The following is a 19263-nucleotide window of genomic DNA, read 5'->3' on the forward strand; positions in this document are numbered from 1 at the left end:
AGCAATCCCACTCCCAGGTATATATCCAGACAAATCTATAATTCAAAAAGATACATGCACCCCTATGTTCATAGGAGCAATGTTTACAATAGTCAAGACATGGAAACAACCTAAATGTCCATTGACAGATGAATGGATAAAGATGTGGTACATAATATATACAATGGAATACTACTGAGCCATAAAAACGAACAAAATAATGCCATTTGCAGCAACATGGATGCAACTAGAGATTATCCTACTAAGTGAAGTATATCAGAAAGAGAAAGACAAATACCGTATGATATCACTTATGTGTGGAATCTATTGGGTTGGCCAAAAAGTTCGTTCGGTTTGTTCCCATAAGATCCTACAGAAAAACTGAATTAAGTTTTTGGCCAACCCAATAAAATATGACACAAATGAACCTATCTACGAAACAGAAACAGAATCTCGGACAGAGAACAGACTGGTGGTTGCCAAGGGGCAGGGAATTGGGGGAGGTTTGGAGAGGGAGGTTGGGGTTAGCAGATATAAGCTTTTATATAGAGAACAGATAGACAGTAAGGTCCTACTGTATAGCAGAGAGCTATATTCAATATCATATGATAAAACATAATGGAAAAGAATATTAAAAAAAGAACGTATATATAACTGAATCACATTGCTGTACAGCAGATATTAACACAACATTGTAAATCAACTATACTTCAATTAAAAAAATTTTTTTAAATCACCTACTGGAAAAAAAATTAAAAACTGTTAAAACTATATTACAAGTTCTTCCCCTTAATGAGAAATCTTAACGTCAAATCTTTTCTAGCATATAAGAAGTAAAACAACATTCATCATTACTATAAACCAGAATCTGTATGGTTTATTTATTTATTTATTTTTAAAGTCTGGTTGGGGGTCATGAATTAGATTTTATTTCAGTCCCTTTGAGGGACAAGAGAAATGAAAGACTTTTTTAAAAAAATAAATTTATTTATTTTATTTATTTATTTTTGGGTGTGTTGGGTCTTGGTTGCTGCGTGGGGTTTCTCTAGCTGTGGTGAGCGGGGGCTACTCTTCATTGCGGTGCGTGGGTTTCTCATTGCCGTGGCTTCTCTTGTTGAAGAGCACTGACTCTAGGCATGCGGGCTTCAGTAGTTGCAGCATGCAGACTCAGTAGTTGTGGCTCACAGCCTCTAGAGCAAGGCTTAGTAAGTTGTAGTGCATGGGGCTTAGTTGCTCCACAGCATGTGGGATCTTCCCAGACCAGGGATCAAACCCGTGTTCCCTGCATTGGCAGGCGGATTCTCAATCACTGCCCCACCAGGAAAGCCCTGTGTGGGTTTGTTAGTTAGCTATCTATCTATCTATCTGTCTATCTATCTATCTATCTATTTATTTATGGCTGTGTTGGGTCTTCGTTGCTGCACACAGGCTTTCTCTAGTGTGGCAAGCGGGGGCTACTCTTCCTTGTGGTGCGCAGGCTTCCCACTGCCGTGGCTTCTCTTGTTGCACAGCACGGGCTCTAGGGTGTGCGGGTTTCAGTAGTTGTGGCGCATGGGCTTAGTTGCTCTGCAGCATGTGGGATCTTCCCGAACCAGGGCTCGAACTCGTGTCCCCTGCATTGGCAGGCAGGTTCTTAACCGCTGCGCCACCAGGGAAGCCCCCCAGTGTGGTTTTTAAATGGAGATAAAATACTTCTTAGGACACTTCTAAGAATTAAATGAGATAATGTAATAACTAAATGCAGGGTAGCTAGTGTGAATTAAGTGCTCAATAAATGGCCTTTACTGTGTTAATTCTTACAGAAAGGTTGTGAAACAACCCTGAAATATGGTCAATTAACTTAAAAACCTATTAGAGATGTCTGTAAAAGCATATGGATAAAATCACAGTCAAATATCTAGACTGGCAAATTCAGGGAGGAAAGGAATCTTAACTTATTTATCCTTGTAGTTCCAGAATCTAACATAGTGCCTGGTACACAGAGTAGGCATTCAATAAAGGTTTACTGAAATGAAGTGAGTATGAAAGTAAGTTATCTGGAAAAGAAAAAAAAAAAAAGAGGTAATCTGAGGTTGTCTGAAACATAAACGTAAAGAGTCACAAAATTACTATTCCCTAAGCAAATCATACTTTGAGAAAGAAAACAAAATACCTAAGCATTTTTAGAACCATGCACAGAAAATCCTCTCAGACTGGTCTTTTTAATAATGACTGAGTCACTCTCAAATCTGTTTTGGCAAATGTGTCATATATAAAGTTCAATATTAGAGAGAAGGATTTTTAAATTTCATCTAAATAAATGTTCATACTCAAAGAGGTAAGAAGTACCCAAAACACTGAGGAATCTTTCCTAACTTCCATTCAAGAAGAATCAGACTTAATTCATAGTTCTTCCATCTATTTATACACGAAAATTAGCTTGAGCTTTTACCTACAAGTAAGTTGTAAATACACATATTTCACTTTCACAAGTTCAAGTGCACCCCAGAAAAGGAAAAGGAAAGAAAGAAAACCAACTCTCTCAAAAGTGGGCAGTGCTATAGGAGTATAAAAGAGTAGCAAACAAAACTTCTCTCCCATGTCTCAGCAGCCACCTGATAGAGCCCACACTTATGGCACGGTCTGCATGGTTTCAGAACACTTTCATATTGAAAACTCAAAATTCCCAGTGCAATGGGCACGGGAAAAAGCATAATGTGAAAATACAGTCCTATCTTTTCCACCCTACATCCAAGAATAATAGGGGTCAATTTACTGTTTCTAAAAGACCTTTTCAAATTATTGCCCATCACCTCACTACAGCACCCACTCTTCTTATTTGCAAACTGATCAATTTTATGAAAAGCAAAAACCACACCCTTAATAATACATTCAACTCTGTGCAGCGCTTGGCTTCTGACACAAGCCGGTAAAGTACAATTCCAGAGAGACAGCTGGAGATACATCTTTTAAGCCTAGTTCAAACTAAAATTTGTGAACAGTGTGCAGTTACAAATCAAATAATAACCTCAAATCAACTGCTAGAAGGAGGTTTTGAAAACAAAAAAATCATTATTAAACATTTACCTTTCTGAACAAAATGACGTTTTCTGAAAACAATAACCAAAGCTACCAGTCTAAACTAGAGTAATTTAGAGAACAATAACAAAGAACCTGTAGTTCACAGAGGAAAATCATTCTTAAATTATCATTTGCTTCCTACAGTACCTGGAAAAGTACAAAATGCATGAAGTCAACTAAGAACTATTGTCCAGTCACTGACAGCATTAGTTACTTTTTAGTCTAATTTCTGGAAAGTTCTGCTGTGGTAGTTTAAAAAGGAAACCATATTTTAAAGAGAAAAAATGCCTAGTTGAAAATCTGGAAATACACATTGAAGATATTCACGGTTAATTTTTTTTTTTTTTAACTAAGAAGCAGCAAGGTGACAGGCACAAAGGTGTGTAACATCTGTAGATGGTTGAGCCAAATCAATTAAAAAAAAAGTCTCTATGGAATTAAGGATTTAAGATAATATCTTGACAAATATAATCTGACATATATAATCAAAAATCACTTTAGTTTTTTTTAACCACTAACAAAGCAAAAACTTCCAATACAAAGATTTTCACATCATACACACACACACTTTAAATTAAGAATTAAATGTAAATTCAACACACTAAAAAATTATCTAAAGGTATCCAAAACACATTTGAAACATCAGACTTTTGTTTTCACATTGATTTCTCAGACCTACTAGTAAATCTTCCCTGGAATGGGTCTTCATTTCAATACAAGGTTGTTCAATATGCCACTTCGTGTGAATAGAGCTTGTGAGACATCCTCAAAACCTCCTCGGGAGTTCTTAATTTACAGCTCTAATTCCAGTTTCCTGCGACTCAAACAGCAACGTACAGAAAACAGCTTATACACAGGAAGGGAGAGGAATGAAGGTCCAGGGGAAAGGTCCATTCTTTTGTGGTGGCAGAAGATGCAAAAATAAAGGTTCTCTAGAGCTATGTGCTCCTATCCCCACCCATCATAGCCCTTCACTTTCATCCATCCACCCGCTCAAGACTCTCGAGCTCACGAGAACAGCCGAACCCGTGGCTTTCCACGTCTCAAAGAATGGGCGGGGGAAGCTGTGAGGTCCGGGGTACAAACAGAAAAAAAGGGAGGACATAGATCCTTTGAGGACAGAGGGACAAGAAGATGCATCCAGATGGTGAGGATGGGACGTGCTACCGAAACACAGAGGCTTGCAAATTCGCTGGGAGAAGAGCTCCCAATGGGTCAGACAGAAGATGTTGACTGTTCAGGGACGGGGACACACATCCTCCACAAATGAAGGGAGGCACATTTGCAGGAGTCCCGGAAGGGCGTGAACTCGGTAGCGCTGAACTCGGAGCCGAAAATAGGTTGAGACAGCCTCAAAAAGACCGGTACGTCGAAGCTGAGACTTACGGTTACTTCTCGGACTGAGGGTAAGGGTCGGATGGACTCCGCAGCTCTACAGTTCTGCCGCCCCTGCCTCTCGCGCCGAGCCGGTGACCTCAGGTACTCCCTGCGCCCCACCCACCCGGGCGGACGCCCCTCCTCGCCCTGCGCCCCCTCCTCACCGGCCCCGGTGCGCCCGCCGGGCAAAGGCTGCCGGGGCCGAGGGTGCGCCCTGGAGGCCCGCGGGGAATTCTGCGAGAGCTGGAAGCGCCTGCGGCGAGGCTCAGACTGGACGGGCGCCCCCCATGCCTCTCCGGCCGCCGCGCCGCCTCACTCGGAGGAAGAGAAGAGGGGGCGGTGGCTCTTGCCTCCGCCTCGCGGTCAAATCCGGCTCATGCTCCAGCCTGGCCCGCGCTTGCAGCCCGGGCCGCCCCCCTCCCCTCCCCCGCCTCCGGTTCAGCCGCTGGCGCGCCCACTGCCGCCGCCACCCCAGTCCCCGAGCCGCCCGCCACCTGCCCCAGACAGCCTTCAGCCCCAGCTAGAAACGACAGGAACGGCAGTTAGCTCAGCAGCTGACCCGGAAGTTCTTCCACCACCAACCGCGAGGCTGCGAGGGGCGTGAACCCGGAAGCGATTTCCTCGCCCCGGTAGCATCGGGATGGAAAGCTAAGGCCTTTGAAGATCTGGAATCCCCTAGTTTGGGGAGGGGGTGAGGTGTGTATGGCGCTGAGCTGAGAGGAGAGGGAAGGCCAATAAAGAGCCTGTGGACAAGAGGCTCTCCGAGTCCAGAGATCAGAGCTCTCGAGGCGCGGGGTGCGGAGGGCGGCCGAACACGCCGGGCGGCTTCTGGTGGCAACCGACTGTTTTCCTGTCACAGGAAGTTGGGCCTGGCCGCTGGGAAAGTGAAGGGAAGGAGAAATGAGAAAGCGGTGACGGTCCCCCGCCCCCCAGGTGACTGTCCCACCCACTGAATTGAATGTAGTGGCCCGGGAGGTCCTCGGCCTCCCGCACGGGTGAGACGAGGAGGAGCACGATTCAGACTCCAGCGACAGAAACGGAAAGGTAGGAGGCCGAACTATCTCCATCCACATCTAGTTTTTCCAGGCAAGGACTTTACTTCTTACAAGTAATTACAAAGACGCCAAAGACCCTTTTTGGGTGGCGGCTCTCGGTGCAGAGAGGCGTGCACGTCCTTTTCCGTTAGTGGACGCTGATGGGCGGTGGCGGAGGAAAAACCTCCTAGGCAGAGTGTTGATTTTTGTCATTTCAGGAAAAGCGATTCACAACTTGCCCTTGGAGCTCACCGCTCCTCTCTTTTCCTCTCTCCATCTTTTAAGGCTTTGGGCTTTCGTTCTTTGCTCGGTTCTCCATGGTGTTTTTAGCTTCACCAGAAATCTTTGATCTAGCTGACCTGACTCGGGATCTCACCTCCATGATTCCCTTCTCACTCTTGGAGAGTTTTTGTATCTTCAGTTTGCTTGCAAATGCTTCTCTCAGCATCATGTCTTTTAACTGCTTTGATGTTCTCATCTTATTTTGGGGAAAATGTCAAAAACTCAAAAATGTTTTCATAACAGTAGGAAAACAATTCATTCCATGATCTTTTCGACTTAAACCCGAGTTAATGTGTTAGTTGGTTTCCCCTTCGAACTGGGTTGAAGAACTACAGTAGCAGTTGATATAAAGCATGTTTAGATATACTACGGATAAAATCATGCTCCCCCAAATAACCTCCTTAAATATACTTGTAGGAATTCATTTGTTTCCCAATTCCACTATTACTTAGTTCCTTCTCTGTTAGCCAGATTTAGTATAATTGCATTCAGAAGTTATTTGAAGATTATTAAATATCTTAAATTACAGAATAGAATGTCACTTAACAGAAAGAAAGTACTTGAAAATTACCGATGGTACTTTTTGATACTACCTGATGATTGGTAGAACTGGTTGAAAGGACAAGGACAAAACAAGCTGTGTTAGAAGTAGCACCAGTGACTATTTTCTATTCTGCTTTATTATTACTTCCTCTCTTTTTATTACTATAAACCAATTTGAGTGGCAAAAGGATGAAATTTTTAATGGTCAACATATCTCTGTAGGGGAATTCTTACAGATATTTAGTTGCCATCACTTCTCTCTAATGTAACAATGCTTTAAAATATTAAATTGTTCCAGGAGAGTGGAGAAGTGGCAGGTAGCTACTCTACCTCAGTTTTTTTTTTCTGTAAAATGGAGATAATAATAATACTTCATCAGGTTTGGGGGAGAATAAAATGAGTTAATGCATGTAAAGCACTTAGCACAGTGTCTAGCACATAATAAACATTATAGGTGTTAGCACTTGTATTATTTTAAAAGCATAATAACATGGGTTTTATTAGGTTGAAAAACATTGCTTAAGGATGGAGGAGAAGGGATCAGGAACATCCTACAGAACCCTAAGATAATGCTCCTTTTTTTGTTTTTATTCATGAAGTACACTTTCTGATCATTATTGGTCATTTCTATTAGCATGTACTTTGTAAATCATCTTGTCAATTTTGACTTCTGGTAACTAAATTTACAATACCTATATTCATGTACTGAATCTTCTCTTTTTCTTCATTGCAAACAACTTTTAAAGTTTGTCCATCTGGGGAATTCCATGGCGGTCCAGTGGTTTAGGACTCTGCCCTTTCATTGCCTAGGGCCCGGGTTCAATACCTGGTCAGGAGACTAAGATCCTGCAAGCCTTGCAGTGCGGCCAGAATAAATAAATAAAGTTTGTCTATCTGTACTCTATACAGCAAATGTTTCTCTATTAAAGACATTATTGGCAGTTTGTTCAACAGGACTGTTTTTAGTAAAGATGTTAACAAACCTCCCCGCATGGGGACTAAATGGCATCTGTTCACCCCATTTCTCCACAGTCATAGTGACGAGAAATGCCCGTACAGATTTTCAAATGATCCCAGGTAGGTATCACTCCCAATTGAGAACCACTTCTACATATTTGTAAGGCTTTATTAGTTAGGCAGCATATTATCATTTCTTCTTAAGCATTTTCCAGAAAATGCCACATATTTCCTATTGGTCACTTGAACCTTTATCTAAAATTCAGTCTAAACACATTACAAATTTTAGTTATAGCTTTTTCTCTTATTTTTAGCTCAAATTACCCTCTTCCAATCCTTTTGCATGTGTTTCTGCCTTAGCAGTTTTGCCTTCATATATTAGTAGCTTCTGTTCTTTTCCTCACTTAAGCCTTTGTTTCCTTCTTTCATGTCACTGGAAATATGTATATTTCAAACATTCAAGTATGAATATTTCTTGAAACTCAATTTTTAGAATCTTTGGGGTACATTAACATTAAATGGCGTAAAAACAAAATGCTATAACCCTCATGGTTTTTTAAAATTATATCACATTTGTTTATCTTTTAAAAATTGAGTGTATTGTGCAATACTAAATATTCTAGAGAAGTGATAAGTATTAACAAATAAAGCTTTTTGCTAATAGATGGTTTTTTAACATGAGTTGACCAGCACAGGAATTGGTTTGCTTTAAATCGTGTTTAGAAAACTAAGAATTACTTGATTTCTCTTTTTAGGTGCTTAGTAGAAAAAAGGGTTTCCATAATAGTGCCATATATGTTACAAAATGTATTCACAATGCAATGTCTTTCTTTTGGGGGCTGGCAGTCTTCAAGGAGGCATCCATACATTTCAAAATTTGTTGGGTTTTATTATCTTGAAGTCATTGTTAATCTGAGGTGAAAAGTAATTGCTAAATAGAAATTCTGAGAAGAAAAAAGCCTCATCTTTTTCACTTAGTATAGAAAGTGCTGTTGTATGAGGTGGGTTTTAAGATGATCTTATGGAAAAACTGAACTGAAAATAATTCCACAAGGTATAGAGTGAAAATGAATGTCTTCAAAACTTTTCACAAAATGAAATGTCTCAATCCTAATGTTTTCTGTAGTTTCTCTGTTGAGATAGCTGTAGTTTCTCTGGATCTAAATCAGTGAACATTTTTATAATCTAAAATAAAATTTTTTATAATTTAAAACTAAATTTTATAATTTAAAATAATTTATAAATTAAAATAATTTTTGTGCAATAATTTTAATGGTTCTTTTAATTTTAGGCTAACATTTACTTAAAATGTCATAAGTTATTGGATTTTAAAAACATTTCTTTTAAAGGAAATTTTCCAGTTATAAGGCAGTGGAAGGAAGTAAATTAAAGGCTTTTGTTATTACACGAGGAAGCAAATTAAAGGTTTCAAAATGACTATTAATTGCAGTTGAGAAAACAATAAAGTCCTCTATCTCCTCTCAAAAGATATTCAAAACCTTTCTTGAAAATGAGCTCTTCTTTTTCTATGAGAGTTGGGGCAATAAGGAAATCATTAAATATGAACAGGTCATTTTAATGCCTAATGGACTTTAAAAAAAACTGAAGAAGGTTCATCTCACCATGGCCAGGAAAGCAACTCCTTGCTTGATGTTCTTTTAGAAATTTACTGGCATATAAATGAGAGGAAGGTTTTTTAAAACAAATAAATAAAATATATTCAATACAAAGAGATGTGTTTTAGTCTAGCCATGAAAAAAAATTAATAATAGCACTTAATGAAGAGATGGAACTATCAAACAACCGAGAGTGCTTGAACTTCAATTACTTGTTAGAAATTGCCTAATGGAGACTTCAAATTAGTCTGGGGAAAAAAGTGTGCATGTGTATGTATATTTAAATATATATATTATATATTTGGAAGAAAATTTTTGGATTATGTAGGGAATTGATAATGGAAGTGGGAAATATTCTTAAGTCATCATCAGAAAGCTTTTATGAACTGACTAAATGTTTTTGAGTCTGTGATAGGCAGCTCCAATGACAATTATAAACTATCCTTTAGTTCATCCAAATGTCAGATATCAAAGTTCTTTTTAAAGATTCTGGAAAGAATGTCAATGGCAGCTATCTATTTCTAGCTTCCAAACTATTAACAGTATGACATTCACTTGTGCAATTTATGGAAAATAAGTGGGTACTATTCTAAATTGCTAGTTCAAGCCATTTTTTACTTAGTTTTTATTTTTAATGTTTTAAGATGTTTTTTACAAGACATTTTATAATCATATCACCTTTTTATAGGTCCAAAAGGCAGATTCTTAATGCTGTTAAGACCTATGAAAGTATGTATCCCCATTTTAAAAAACAAAAATCTACCTTTAATAGAAAAGGAATAAAGGACAAGGTAATCTTAAATTATAAACAAAGGTTTTGAATGGTAACATATTATCAGTTATCTCTGACTTGCTTTTTACATAGTATATTCTAAGATAGAAAAATCAACATTTTATTTTTTAAATTGTTTTTCAGAGTGGTTATGTGTCCTTTAATTTAATCTTTCAAGGGATTTCTTTGTTTTATAAAGCGATGGGAAATCCAGAAAACATAGAAGATGCGTACGTTGCTGTTATTCGGCCAAAGAATGCTGCCAGTCTCAATTCTCGGGAATACAGAGCTAAGTCATATGAAGTGAGAACGATTTACTAACATTTGATTTTCAACCATTGAATGTCATTCTCCATTATCATTTTCATTTACATATAAAGTATAACCATAGCCTGTAAATTCTTGTTGATAACCTTGATCTTGATAAGCTAGAATTTACAGTCGTAGATCTGCCCATCATCATGTCTTTTCCGCTACATGTATTTTGACCATTTTTCTATTCATTGATATGGATAAATTATTAGATATTAAAAGTTACTTATTTGAGTTTTACTTATATAACTTATGAGAGTTTGGTTTTTAGTACAGTTTACGGAATGGCTCTCAAAAATTGAAAAAAAAAATTGCAAAATTCAGCTTATTCAAAATTCCAACCTAAATTTTGTTCTTGGCTGTTTTCCCAAAGAACTATTTTTAAAAGTTCATTAAAAAATATCTTTACCTTTAATTAAGTTTTAGGCAATTAAGTTACTTCTCTGTAGTCTTGAATACATATATTAGTAAACATGATTGAGGCCCCTGCCAAAAAAAACCCAAAGCAGAATTGTTATCTTTTCTATGCAGCAGATTTCAAGCATCATAAAATACTTCTAATCTAATCTAACTTGAACTAACTTCTCTAGTATTTTGCTTTAATTGCTTTTTTAAGGTTAGTTTTCTGAAACCTATTAAGGGATACTGCAGGGGTTCTGAGGAGACTACTGCTTCAGCAGTGCTCTGACTTACTGGTTCTCAGTCTTGGCTACACTGTTAAATCACCTGGGGAACTTTAACATTTCCAGTGCCAGGACCCCACTCCCCTGACATTCTGATTTAATAGGTCTGAGATGAAGCTGTGCATTGATACTGTTTTGAAAGAGTCCAGGTTATTCTTATATGCAGCTAGGGTTAAGAAAGACTGCTGGCTTATTCTAGGGCAAGTAAATTTAATTTTAAACACTCTCAATATTATTTTTCTCATCTAAGATTTTGTTGCATGAAGTTCCCATTGAAGGACAGAAAAAAAAGAGAAGGAAGGTTTTGTTGGAAACTAAACTTCAAGGCAACAGTGAAATAACACAAGGCATATTGGATTATGTAGTAGAAACCACCAAACCAATTTCTCCTGCAAACCAGGGTATCAGAGGTAAGAAACTTTTCTTTTTAACACAGTTGGCTTTAAATGCTTGTGGAGAAAGACATTTTAAAAAGTAGATTAAAATCAGTTTCTTTTTATGTTCCTTTTCATTTGAAAAACTTGAAAAAGACTCAGAAATTTCTAGGGTTTTTTTTTTAAGGTGCAGCCAAGCCCCCTTCAAAAAGCAACTTAACGATTTTTTTAAGTTAAAAAATATTTTTGAAATGTTTAGATAATTTTAAGTAAAAAAAAAATTGAAAATATTTAAATTGTGTTAATGATTTGTTCAAGAGAGAGAGGAAGCCAACGGGTGGCTTAAAAATTCAAAGAAAGCACAAAATTACTTTTGTTAGAAGTATATTTCCCTAGATAAGTATCTGTGAACTACTATGTTTGTTTCTCTACTCCAGGACAAGAGAAAACTATAAACCTCTCTCCATAACTAAGTAGCAGTTAAGATTTTGTGTATTAGAGCAAGTCCTATAAATTACCAGTCAGCAGAGGTTTTCTTCCCATTTGGTCACAAGAAGAAGATCATTTTCAAAGAGCCAAAATGAATTGTAGAAGTATTCACCCTGAAAGGTTCAGGCCTCATTTAAAATATTAGATAATCTATAACCTATGAAACTGATTAAACATTAATGATCAATTTTATCAGGCTGTGGCCTCACAAGAAGCATATAGCAGAAGTTACAGAAATTATATACTCTGTCCAGGATTCAGGCATTATAATTAAAAAGGTAAAGCTAATTTCAGTCAAACAGCAGTTGAAAACAGTTGTTGATAGTGAGGTAAAGCATACCTCTCTGTGCCTAGTTGTTGGTTTTTTAAAGCTTATTTAGTGTTTTTTTCTATTTGTTCATCTTTATACAGATTAGTTGTCTAATTCATCTCTCACTATAGAGACTATTTTTGTTGCAGAGATAAGGCTGAATCCTGTAATTTGATTTGTTGGTTATTTGGGATAGTTGTTCTCTAGAGATAGCTGAACTAAGCCTGTTTCATAACTTCTGGAGGTACCATTCACCATATTTACCTCCCCAACCGGTAACTTCCTCAATAGGGCCTGCAGGGTTTTTGTGGCTTGGGGCTCTAAGCATTGTAACTCGAGATTATAAGAAGTTCCTGCATAAATTTACAGATCTTTGATACACATTCTGAGTACTACAGAGAGAATCCCCTTTCCCTAATTATCAGATTGACTTTTTAAATAAAATGATCTAGAAATTGATCTTAGCTAAAAAGGGGGACTATCCCTGTGGGTGATCAAGGCAAGGGAAAGGCTCTTCTTTTGGATGCCACAAATTTGTCAGCCTTTTCTACCTCAGTCTTGGACTTCTCTGATAAATTTTCATCCAGATTTGTTTTACTATCACTAAATTGTTATAGTCATCAGGATCTATTCTGAGATCAGATTACTGAGACAAAGTCTGATTCCAAATCACATATTTGAGCTGAGATAGACAAGTCATAATTTGCTGTGAATTAGCCAAACTCTACCACTTGGTTCATTTACCAAGCAGGGGGGTATAAGTGATATCAGTGTTAACAAAAATATCCCCCGGCCCAGAGGGCTGGGTAGTTTTTCTTAGGAGAAGTTACAAGTGGATAGGCACCCTGAAACATGTCTAGCACAATTATATCTTATATACTTAGACAGTAGAATGTACTAATACATTTTCAGGCAGCTTTTAATAAGAGAAATGAAAGTAAAGAAGTTTTACTTAACTAAATAGACAGTTATATCAATGAACCATGCCATACCTGACTATCCTATTCAATTGAGGTTTTCTAAAAGTGTGAAATATTTTTATAGAGTAATATGATTTCTTATATAAGCATCACATGAAAATTACCAATGACTTTATAATAGCAGTAGTTGTGCCTTTTTGTGCAGTGCTATATATAGTTTATAAAACACTACCACAATTACTTATTAACGAAATTCTTAAATTGGTCCTGTGAGTTAGTATATAGTCATTTTTACATCTGTAAAATGGAAATGCAAACATAGGTTGTCACCTACAAAAATCATATTCCCATTAGTGGAGGAGTTAGGACTAGAACCTCATTTCCCAACTTGTAATCAGTGCTTTTCTTTCCCCACATGACAGATCTCATAGTTGCATATATAATTTGCAAAGTAGGCAATTAAACAATGGATCAGAACTGGATTTAGGGAAGCTGCAAGGCAGGAAAGATTAAGTGGGACAAGACCTCAAGCCAGACAAAAGAAATATTGCCTCTGAAATTTATTAGAATGTATCTAACACTTATATTTTGTACAAGTGTCTATTTTGTAAAAAATTGTTTGGGGGCTATAATAATAATGTGCCATAATAATCACAAATATTGACTCCAGCATTTTGTGAATGAATGAAGCTGCTTGAGCTCATATTATCTACCTGTCCACAGAAGGCATCCAGCCAGGCATTCCTACCTGGGTCAAGAACAAGATTCTATTTCTTGGGATGGGGAGATTGGAAGGGTTGATAAAAATTATGACAAAGATATCCAGAATATGAAAGGTTTTAGAGTGAAAGACTTGTAGGTTGTTATTTATAGCCCCCTTGCTGCCAAATCAGGAACAACAGACTAAGTATAAGAATGGTGGTTACGGGCTTCCCTGGTGGCGCAGTGGTCGGGAGTCCGCCTGCGGATGCAGGGGACATGGGTTCGTGCCCCAGTCCAGGAAGATCCCATATGCCGCGGAGCAGCTGGGCCCGTGAGCCATGGCCGCTGAGCCTGCGCGTCCGGAGCCTGTGCTCCGCAATGGGAGAGGCCACAACAGTGAGAGGCCCGCGAACCTCAAAAAAAAAAAAAAAAAAAAAAAAAAAGAGAATGGTGGTTACAATTCAGAACAATAGTTTATAGCCCAATCAGATTTTAATAAAAACTGAAATTGAGAGTGGAGGTTGAATATTAAATGAAGAGCTGCTAAACTTTAACACTTTGCAGTTTATGTACACTACGCTTCTTGGCCAGCTTAGACTTTAGTGAAACTCTTACCATCTACATCCCAACTGAATGAAGTGTATGCCTGTTCACCTTGCAGGATGTGTTGCTATTCAGCTACTCTGTCAGTCCTTAGCAGGATGGTTTTCCTTGCTACGTATAGGAAGCTTCTCTTTTAGTGAGTCAGAACAGGGGATCTATTGGTTGATTGTCCACAGAATGATTTACATTATTACCAGAATTACCAGTTTTTATTAGTGCCCATAATAAAATTGACTTTTTACATTTCAGTTCCTCTTAATACTGCCTTTAAAATGTTTTTTTCTAATTCTCAAGGTAATATATAAGATTTTAAAAGGCCCATTATTTTTATCTTTACTGACTTAAAAAAAATGATTAGGAAAACGAGTGGTACTAATGAAGAAATTTCCTCTGGATGGGGAGAAGATGGGCAGAGAAGCGGCATTATTTATTGTTCCATCAGTTGTCAAAGGTAAAGTCTAAGTTTCACCTTATGAATCTTTGTATGCCTTAGGTGCTAAGCTAAAGTCTGTTGAGGAACTTAGGAATTTGGATTCATAGTTACTATTGTAATACTATTATAGAATACATGTTTTTAAGATAATGGAAGATGGAGAAATTTGTTACTTAAAAAGATGGTTTGATTTCAAAGTAATATTCAGGCTTCCAGACTGATCAGTAATATTTTCGTTTCTGTTTTTAAAAGTAGAACAAAGAAGTGAGGAAGGAAGCCATAATCGAAACAAAAAGTTTTTAGCTTATAATGAGGGATTTTTCAGACTGTGCTATATAGGTAGAATAGAAATAAAAATTTATGTATTTTGGAAAATTAACAGATTATGATCAGAATCTATCTTATATTTGGGAAAAGAAAGTATCAGTAATAGTTCTAAAATACTCTTCCCAACAGTAGTGGTAATATTTAAAGAACTTAGATCTAATATGAAAATTTAATTTGAGCTTTGACAAGGAATTTATCCTATTATCCTGGAATAATAGAAAAAATATTGAGCTTCAGTGCAGACCATGCAGCCCACTAATTTTGTGTTCTGGGCAAATCACCTCTTTAAGCCTCACCTCTTTATTTGTAAGATAGGTATCTGCTCCTACTTGGTTCATCGTGCTGGAAGAATTCAGTGAGGTATTAGATGTAAAAATCACTTTGGAACCTGTAGAGTACTGGCCTCATGTAAGGCCGTAATAATACTAATGATATATTAATGACCCACTGTGGACATCTCATCAGACTGCTGCTACACAGTACTTACACAAATTTTATTAGCCAGCTCTACCATTACAGAATTTTTTTTTCCCCCAGCCATACTTAGGTTAAACAGATCAGTATGTTAAATGGTGCTGGAAACCTTATTATGAATCAGAATTTTACAACATTGTTGAGGAAGAAAAAGGGGAAACAATTTCTGTAGTCCTCCAGGATTCTAAATCCTGCATTCACCCAAATGGATAAGGTCACAGAGCTGGCCAGCACTTGAATCCAAGTCTACTAATTTAAAATCTAGAACAATTTATGTTATACTTAACATTTTTTTTAACATACTGTGTACTTTTAAATAAAAATCATGCAGTCGTAAACCTTTTATATGATGGCATAATTCTTCATTTTTCTTTTTCAGATAATACTAAATATACGTATACTCCAGGATGCCCAATTTTTTACTGCTTACAAGATATTATGCGAGTCTGTAGTGAATCCAGCACTCACTTTGCTGCACTTACAGCAAGAATGTTAATAGCCTTGGATAAGTAAGAACTGCCATTAAAAATATTTTTTAATAAATCAAATACATGTTCATATTAGATATTAGCTCTGAGAGATAGAAATTCTTTTGGAAGACAATAATAAAATTAATAATATATATATTAAGAAATGGTAAGTTTTTGAAGTATAATATAAAAATTTTAAACCCCAAAGACAAGATTGTCCTGATTTGCTTGTAACATGTTAAGTTTATTCTTAGAAAATGACAAAGATTGCCCTGGCCTAAGAATTAAGATTCCTTTGTTATAAAACTAGATTTAGTATTGATTTACCCTTATCAGTGAACAAGTCGTTTCACCTGTCATGCCTTGTTTCTTTCTGTAACAGCAGGTCTAATGTCACCTACATCTCAGTGGTTTAAATTTTTAAAGGGCTTTGTGTTTTTTGAAAAGGATTTTAATTATTATTATGTTACATGCATTAAAAAAAATAGTTTGCTATGTCCAATAGCAGAACTTTTATTTACAGTAAATGAAGTACTTAACACTAATTAAAATTATAAAAATCCCGGGACTTCCCTGGTGGCACAGTGGTTAAGAATCCTCCTGCCAATGCAGGGGACAGGGGTGTGAGCCCTGGTCTGGGAAGATTCCACAAGCTGCAAAGCAACTAAGCCCGTGCACCACAACTACTGAGCCTGAGCTCTAGAGCCCGCGAGCCACATCTACTGAGCCTGTGTGCCACAACTGCTGAAGCCTATGCACCTAGAGCCCGTGCTCTGTAACAAGAGAAGCCACTGCAATGAGAAGCCTGTGCACATCACTGAAGAGTAGCCCCCACTCGCCGCAACTAGAGAAAGCCTGCGCGCAGCAACGAAGACCCAGCAGAGCTAAAAATAAATAAATTTATTTTTAAAAAAAATTATAAAAATCTGAATGTAGTATTAGAAAGAATCACACATCAGAGTTGGATAGTAGTTTAGTTTTTTCATCTTCACTTTTTAACAAATACATCTACTACCTCTTCTTTTTATTTTGCCAGGTGGTTAGATGAACGTCATGCACAATCTCACTTTATTCCGGCTTTATTCCGACCTTCTCCTCTTGAGCGGATAAAAACTAATGTTATAAACCCTGCATATGCTACTGAATCAGGTCAGACAGAAAACTCACTACATATGGGCTATAGTGCACTAGAAATAAAGAGTAAAATGTTAGCCCTAGAGAAAGCAGATACCTGTATTTACAACCCTTTGTTTGGATCAGATCTTCAATATACAAACCGGGTAAGAGTTGAATGAATTTTGGCTTTGATTTCAAAAGACATGTCATTTCAAATGTAATTTTTTTTCCTGAGATAAATGCATCTATTACTAATTGTAAACATTAAGATGACATCCGTACTTAGCTCTATTTTTATACATCAAAGTCAGGTATCTAAAGCTCAGTATCTAAAGCTGTTTTTGTTTTTGTTTTGTTTTGTTTTCCCTTTCTAGGTAGATAAAGTGGTAATAAATCCATACTTTGGTCTAGGAGCTCCAGACTACTCAAAAATCCAAATTCCCAAACAGGAAAAATGGCAGAGAAGCATGAGCAGTGTCACAGAAGACAAGTATTGTTCTGGTTTTCCTTCACATTGCTTTTTAAACACCTAATTCTAATGTTAAAATACTGTTTAAAATGATACATGCAATTAGTATGCAATGTAATCATTACATAAATGATTTAGTTTACAGCTGCTCAGTGAAACATAGCTTTCATAGATATGTCACATTTGTTTCAAAACAATATGCATTTCAACAGTGCCTGTTTTTTTTTTTCTTCTTTTCTTTTAATGATTAGGGAACGACAGTGGGTAGATGATTTTCCTCTCCATCGAAGTGCCTGTGAAGGAGATTCGGAATTATTAAGCCGACTTCTCAATGAAAGATTTTCAGTCAACCAATTAGATAGTGACCACTGGGCACCCATTCATTATGCATGCTGGTAAATAGATTATTCTTTTGTTTTTAGAAAGAATGAATCCTTAGTTTGTAAATGTTAGTGCTTCTTTTCAAAGCTGTTCTCATTCCAGCCACTTTTTCCTCTACCATGTTTGCCTTATGAGCTTTCTCTGTAGTAATCTTTGATTACTGTGTATGTGCCACACCATTCAGATTTACAAGGTCTGCCCCACAGGAAAAGTATCATTAATGTTTTCAGGCATCCTGAGGTCATGCAGTAGGATAGCTAATGACTAGCAAGTGCCATTGCACAGCACACCGTCCCTTATTCACCCTTGCAATTTCTATTGTTTTGTACTGGAGTTGTGTTATGTTTGTTTATCCTTATTATATTTTATTTTATTATTGTTATTATTTATTTCTTATTTTTGGCTGCGTTGGGTCTTCGTTGCTGCGTGCAGGCTTTTCTCTGGTTGCAGTGAGTGGGGTCTACTCTTAGATGCAGTGCACAGGCTTCTCATTGCAGTGGCTTCTCTTGTTGCAGAGCACGGGCTCTAGGCACGTGGGCTTCAGTAGTTGTGGCATATGGGCTCAGTAGTTGTGGCTTGCAGGCTCTAGAGCTCAGGCTCAGTAGTTGTGGCACATGGGCTTAGTTTCTCTGTGGCATGTGGGATCTTTCCAGATCAGGGCTTAAACCTGTGTCCCCTGCATTGGCAGGCGGATTCTTAACCACTGTGCCACCAGAGAAGCCGTATCCTTATAAAATTTACATGTGTTAGCTACTTATGATTTGACCTTGCATCATGTTAGAAAAGTATTCTTTTAGTTCTTTGGAAAGCTGTGGTATCAGGAAACACCAAAAGTTTTCATTAGAATTAAAGCCTTCCTTTTTTTTTTTTTTTTTTTTTTATGAGAGGGATTAGCTCACAGGATTGGAGTTAGCTCTTTCCACTAGTTGCCCAGTGTAGTTCTTGCTCTGATACTCTTCTCACATAATAATAACTCTTCCCCTCAGCCTGGGTTACATTCTTAAATTTATGTTCGTAGCAGTAGTTAACTATTTGCTGTAGCCTGTCCTCTAGAAAGGATGTAATTAAGTTATTTACCATTATTTCTTATGGGAAAGTTGCTTTTGACTTACTGTTTAAAGTGAACTTCTTTGGCTAGTTTAAGAAGTGCCTGCACTATTTACGGCCTGTTAGAGTCCACAACTTTTTAGCTGCATGACGTTGAGCAAGTGACTTTACTTCAGAGGTCCCCAACCCCCAGGCTGTGGACCGGTACTTGTCCGCGGCCTGTTAGCCCCCCCACCCCCCCACCCCGGGCCGCACAGCAGGAAGTGAGCGGCAGGCGAGCAAGCGAAGCTTCATCTGCTGCTCCCTGTCACTCGCGTTACCTACCGCCTGAACCATCCCCCATCTATGGAAAAATTGTCTCCCACGAAACCAGTCCCTGGTGCCAGAAAGGTTACTGCTGCTTTACTTTACCTCTCTGCATCTTAGTTTATTATCTATATGTAAAATACATTAATTAGATCATTTTCAACTCAAACTCTTTTTATTTCACTGTGATCAAATAGCTTATTGATCAATATTTCTGATCTAGTAGC

General features: G+C 37.6%; 2 protein-coding genes across 14 annotated transcripts in view; one reads left to right on the forward strand and one right to left on the reverse strand.

The window, feature by feature from the left end:
* Nucleotides 1-4784, reverse strand: part of ANKIB1 (ankyrin repeat and IBR domain containing 1) — a 100431-nt gene extending 95647 nt beyond the window's left edge. For 3 of the 5 annotated variants that reach the window (XM_024766992.1, XM_024766993.1, XM_024766991.1), the window contains exons 1-2: nucleotides 4426-4505; nucleotides 3719-3853 (exon numbers count right to left, since the gene is read on the reverse strand). In XM_024766992.1, the coding sequence (XP_024622760.1) occupies nucleotides 3719-3748 (30 nt within the window). In that variant the 5' untranslated portion in view covers nucleotides 3749-3853; nucleotides 4426-4505. Of the gene's footprint in view, nucleotides 1-3718; nucleotides 3854-4425; nucleotides 4553-4580 lie in introns of those variants that run through there. The other 2 variants (XM_024766995.1, XM_024766994.1) reach the window with 2 other exon arrangements.
* Nucleotides 4502-19263, forward strand: part of KRIT1 (KRIT1 ankyrin repeat containing) — a 37728-nt gene continuing 22966 nt past the window's right edge. The window contains exons 1-10 of one of the 9 annotated variants that reach the window (XM_024766997.1): nucleotides 4502-4518; nucleotides 5276-5460; nucleotides 7308-7352; nucleotides 9799-9923; nucleotides 10866-11025; nucleotides 14372-14464; nucleotides 15627-15756; nucleotides 16754-16997; nucleotides 17208-17323; nucleotides 17554-17697. In XM_024766997.1, coding sequence (XP_024622765.1) covers nucleotides 7343-7352; nucleotides 9799-9923; nucleotides 10866-11025; nucleotides 14372-14464; nucleotides 15627-15756; nucleotides 16754-16997; nucleotides 17208-17323; nucleotides 17554-17697 — 1022 coding nt within the window. In that variant the 5' untranslated portion in view covers nucleotides 4502-4518; nucleotides 5276-5460; nucleotides 7308-7342. Of the gene's footprint in view, nucleotides 4519-5028; nucleotides 5461-7307; nucleotides 7353-9764; nucleotides 9924-10865; nucleotides 11026-14371; nucleotides 14465-15626; nucleotides 15757-16753; nucleotides 16998-17207; nucleotides 17324-17553; nucleotides 17698-19263 lie in introns of those variants that run through there. The other 8 variants (XM_024766996.1, XM_024767001.1, XM_024767003.1 and 5 more) reach the window with 8 other exon arrangements.

The sequence above is a fragment of the Neophocaena asiaeorientalis genome, unplaced genomic scaffold (assembly GCF_003031525.2).
Source record: "Neophocaena asiaeorientalis asiaeorientalis breed wild unplaced genomic scaffold, Neophocaena_asiaeorientalis_V1.1 scaffold70, whole genome shotgun sequence".
NCBI classification, from domain to species: Eukaryota; Metazoa; Chordata; class Mammalia; order Artiodactyla; family Phocoenidae; genus Neophocaena; species Neophocaena asiaeorientalis.